The sequence below is a fragment of the Camelina sativa genome, chromosome 16, assembly GCF_000633955.1.
Source record: "Camelina sativa cultivar DH55 chromosome 16, Cs, whole genome shotgun sequence".
Classification (NCBI taxonomy): Eukaryota; Viridiplantae; Streptophyta; class Magnoliopsida; order Brassicales; family Brassicaceae; genus Camelina; species Camelina sativa.
Genome location: NC_025700.1, coordinates 24,807,460 through 24,811,361, shown reverse-complemented (window position 1 = coordinate 24,811,361; position 3,902 = coordinate 24,807,460). Strand labels below are relative to the sequence as shown.

Here is a 3,902-nt window from a genome sequence, read left to right as displayed (position 1 = left end):
TCCTTCCTAAATGCCTTAAGGAATACAACAGTAAGATGAAAGTTGGATGGTTTCTCCATACACCATTCCCTTCTTCTGAGATACACAGGACACTTCCATCACGATCAGAGCTCCTTCGCTCAGTTCTTGCTGCTGATTTAGTTGGGTAAAATCTCAGTTTTGCTTCTATTTATTTTCAAGCACAACTGTGACAGGTTTAAATTCTATGTGTTATCGTTTCAACCAACCTTTGGTGACACAGCAGACTTACAGAACTCATATTGTTTACTTTTCAGCTTCCATACATATGACTATGCAAGACACTTTGTAAGTGCGTGCACTCGTATTCTTGGACTTGAAGGAACACCTGAGGGAGTTGAGGATCAAGGAAGGCTCACTCGAGTTGCTGCTGTATGATCACTTCAACCCTCACATTATTCACACTTATCATTCCACAGTGACAAAATAACTCATAATACCTGTGTTTTGAAAGCCTTTTTCTGTGTTTGCTTTGGATTTCAGTTTCCAATTGGCATAGACTCTGAGCGGTTTATACGAGCACTTGAGGTCACTGAAGTCATACAACACATGAAGGAACTGAAAGAAAGATTTGCTGGCAGAAAGGTACAGATTTTTCTATCTTTTGATATCTTAAAGGTCTACAAAAGAGCCAGTTACCATGGGAAACCCCGCTGATCTATTCTAAAGCAAGTCAATGAAAGTATCACTTCGAATTAGTTAATCCGTACTCTTCATAATTTTTGTTCTTGATAGGTGATGTTAGGTGTTGATCGCCTTGATATGATCAAAGGGATTCCACAAAAGATTCTGGCATTTGAAAAATTTCTCGAGGAAAATGCAAGCTGGCGTGATAAAGTGGTGTTATTGCAAATTGCGGTGCCAACAAGAACAGACGTCCCTGAATGTAGGCTTTCTTACCTTTTGAGTTTATTTATAGCTTCTCTGATGTATATAGTTTTGCATGTAAGTTTTCACAAGGAATCATGTCACCAAAACTTCGGTAGGCTGTGATAGATGAACTAGGAACCTAATCTCTTTAAACCACAGAAATTTGAAACCATTATTAGCTAATGGATTATCTTCTGAATGTATATTTCTTCTCTTACAGATCAAAAACTCACAAGCCAAGTTCATGAAATTGTGGGACGCATTAATGGTCGTTTTGGGACACTGACTGCTGTTCCAATACATCACCTGGTCTGTTTTCTCCTCTCTATGATTCTTCAGCTAGTTTGGATAATTATGATTTCTCACTAGCTGTAGTTCCTTTTTCGTATCATAAAAGATAATCTTGCGTTTGTACAATTGAATTTTAGACCTCTGCAGCCCTCAGCATCCTTCTTATGTTAGGAATCGAAAATTGAATTAGCAATACATTCTTGCTGGTACCATGGATAGAGAACATATTATATATACCTAGTATTCTGGATCTTATAGTTTGAAATTGCAACTCTGACTCTGATAAAATCCTCATTCCCTGTCACTGTCAGGATCGTTCTCTGGACTTTCATGCCTTATGTGCACTTTATGCTGTCACAGGTAAATTGTCTGGCTACCTATGACATGGTTACTTACCAAGTCTCAGGAATGTCATTTCCAGTTCAAGAGTGTTCCTTTCTGCCATCTCTGATATGTTTCTTTGATTTCTTTCTTCAGATGTTGCACTTGTCACATCTTTGAGAGATGGAATGAACCTTGTCAGTTACGAATTTGTTGCTTGCCAAGAGGCCAAAAAGGGAGTCCTCATTCTTAGTGAAGTAATAACTCCTACTTTGCATCTTGATATAGTTCTAATTTTAAAGTTATAAAAGTCCAGAGGTATGTGTTTCCATCTGTGGTTTTAAGTTGCATTTGTTTTACAGTTTGCAGGTGCTGCACAGTCTCTGGGTGCTGGAGCTATTCTTGTGAATCCTTGGAACATAACAGAAGTTGCTGCCTCCATTGGACAGGCTCTAAATATGACAGCTGAAGAAAGAGAGAAAAGACATCGGCATAATTTTCATCATGTCAAAACCCACACTGCTCAAGAGTGGGCTGAAACTTTCGTGAGGTATGCAAATCAATAAAGACATTACTCTTCCATTTTACCAGCTTTTAATGTGTTCAAGCTATTAAAAATGCAACTCTTAACAAATCTACAGTGAACTAAATGACACCGTAATTGAGGCACAACTACGAATTAGTAAAGTCCCACCTGAGCTTCCACAGCATGATGCAATTCAACGGTATTCAAAGTCCAACAACAGGCTACTGATCCTTGTAAGTGGTTGTTGTCAACTTGTTTAGACATAAAAAATAGTTGTGAAGTACTTCATAGTTCTGTTTCTCATAGTCATCCGTTGGGAGATGCCTTTAACCATGCTTCTGCTCACTATATCTTGTGGCTGTAAATACATTCAGGGTTTCAATGCAACATTGACTGAACCAGTGGATAATCAAGGACGAAGAGGTGATCAAATAAAGGAAATGGATCTTAATCTACACCCTGAGCTAAAAGGACCATTAAAGGCATTATGCAGTGATCCAAGTACAACCATAGTTGTCCTGAGTGGAAGCAGCAGAAGCGTTTTTGGATAAAGTACTATTATCTTATTTCTTTCTGTCAGTTTCCTTCTAATCTTTTCCTGTTATAGTAATTTCGCTGACTGATCACTTAATATACTTAAATTCAGAACTTTGGAGAGTATGATATGTGGTTGGCCGCAGAAAATGGGATGTTCCTAAGGCTTACTAATGGAGAGTGGATGACTACAATGCCAGAACACTTGAACATGGAATGGGTTGATAGCGTTAAGGTAAAGTAGATTGATAATTCACAAAAGCAGCATCTCAAACTTGATAACTCTCTTCATTTCCCCTTGCTGAATTCTTGTTTTGCCTATTTGTAGCATGTTTTCAAGTACTTCACTGAGAGAACTCCTAGGTCACACTTTGAAACACGCGATACTTCACTTATATGGAACTACAAATATGCAGGTACTTACTTCTCTATTTTTACCTGATCTGATTGTTTTTGCCTTTCAATCACCCCTGAGACACTTATTATCTCATTCTTCCCTGTAGATATCGAATTTGGGAGACTTCAAGCAAGAGATTTGTTACAACACTTATGGACAGGTCCAATCTCTAATGCATCAGTTGATGTTGTGCAAGGAAGCCGCTCTGTAGAAGTCCGTGCGGTTGGTGTGACAAAGGTAAAAGCAAAATATCCATCAATAGCCTTTTCCTCTCTATTCTGTATCACCTTAGATTCTCACATTTCAGAAATCGATAATTTCTCAGGGAGCCGCAATAGACCGCATTCTAGGAGAGATAGTGCATAGCAAGTCGATGACCACACCCATTGATTACGTCTTGTGCATTGGTCATTTCTTGGGGAAGGTGATTAAAGCTTTTCTTGTAATATATACCATATCCAGGTTCTAGACTCTCTGAGGGATCTTCTTGATACAAATGTCTCTTTGACACTATGTTTAATAACAGGACGAAGATGTTTACACCTTCTTCGAACCAGAACTTCCATCCGACATACCAGCCATTGCACGAGCCAGACCATCATCTGATAGTGGAAGCAAGTCATCATCAGGAGACCGAAGACCGCCGTCAAAGTCGACACATAACAACAAAAGTGGACCAAAATCTTCATCATCCTCTAACTCTAACAACAACAACAACAAGTCCTCACAGAGATCTCTTCAGACAACAGAAAGAAAAAGCGGATCCAACCATAGCTTAGGAAACTCAAGACGGCCTTCACCAGAGAAGATCTCATGGAATGTTCTTGACCTCAAAGGAGAGAATTACTTCTCTTGCGCTGTGGGTCGTACTCGCACCAATGCCAGATATCTCCTTGGTTCACCTGACGACGTTGTTTGCTTCCTTGAGAAGCTCGCCGACACGAC

At 39.3% G+C, this 3,902-nt stretch overlaps 1 protein-coding gene across 1 annotated transcript in view; it reads left to right on the top strand.

Annotated features, from left to right (window-relative positions):
* LOC104752286 (alpha,alpha-trehalose-phosphate synthase [UDP-forming] 1-like) overlaps nucleotides 1-3,902 on the top strand; it is a 7,968-nt gene that overhangs the window by 2,772 nt on the left and 1,294 nt on the right. The window contains 16 exon segments of the mRNA XM_019238267.1: nucleotides 1-145; nucleotides 276-390; nucleotides 502-603; nucleotides 754-904; nucleotides 1,109-1,197; nucleotides 1,491-1,539; nucleotides 1,657-1,757; nucleotides 1,863-2,050; nucleotides 2,142-2,259; nucleotides 2,401-2,568; nucleotides 2,570-2,578; nucleotides 2,673-2,795; nucleotides 2,889-2,976; nucleotides 3,064-3,194; nucleotides 3,283-3,381; nucleotides 3,484-3,586. Of these exon segments, the coding sequence (XP_019093812.1) occupies nucleotides 1-145; nucleotides 276-390; nucleotides 502-603; nucleotides 754-904; nucleotides 1,109-1,197; nucleotides 1,491-1,539; nucleotides 1,657-1,757; nucleotides 1,863-2,050; nucleotides 2,142-2,259; nucleotides 2,401-2,568; nucleotides 2,570-2,578; nucleotides 2,673-2,795; nucleotides 2,889-2,976; nucleotides 3,064-3,194; nucleotides 3,283-3,381; nucleotides 3,484-3,586 (1,779 nt within the window).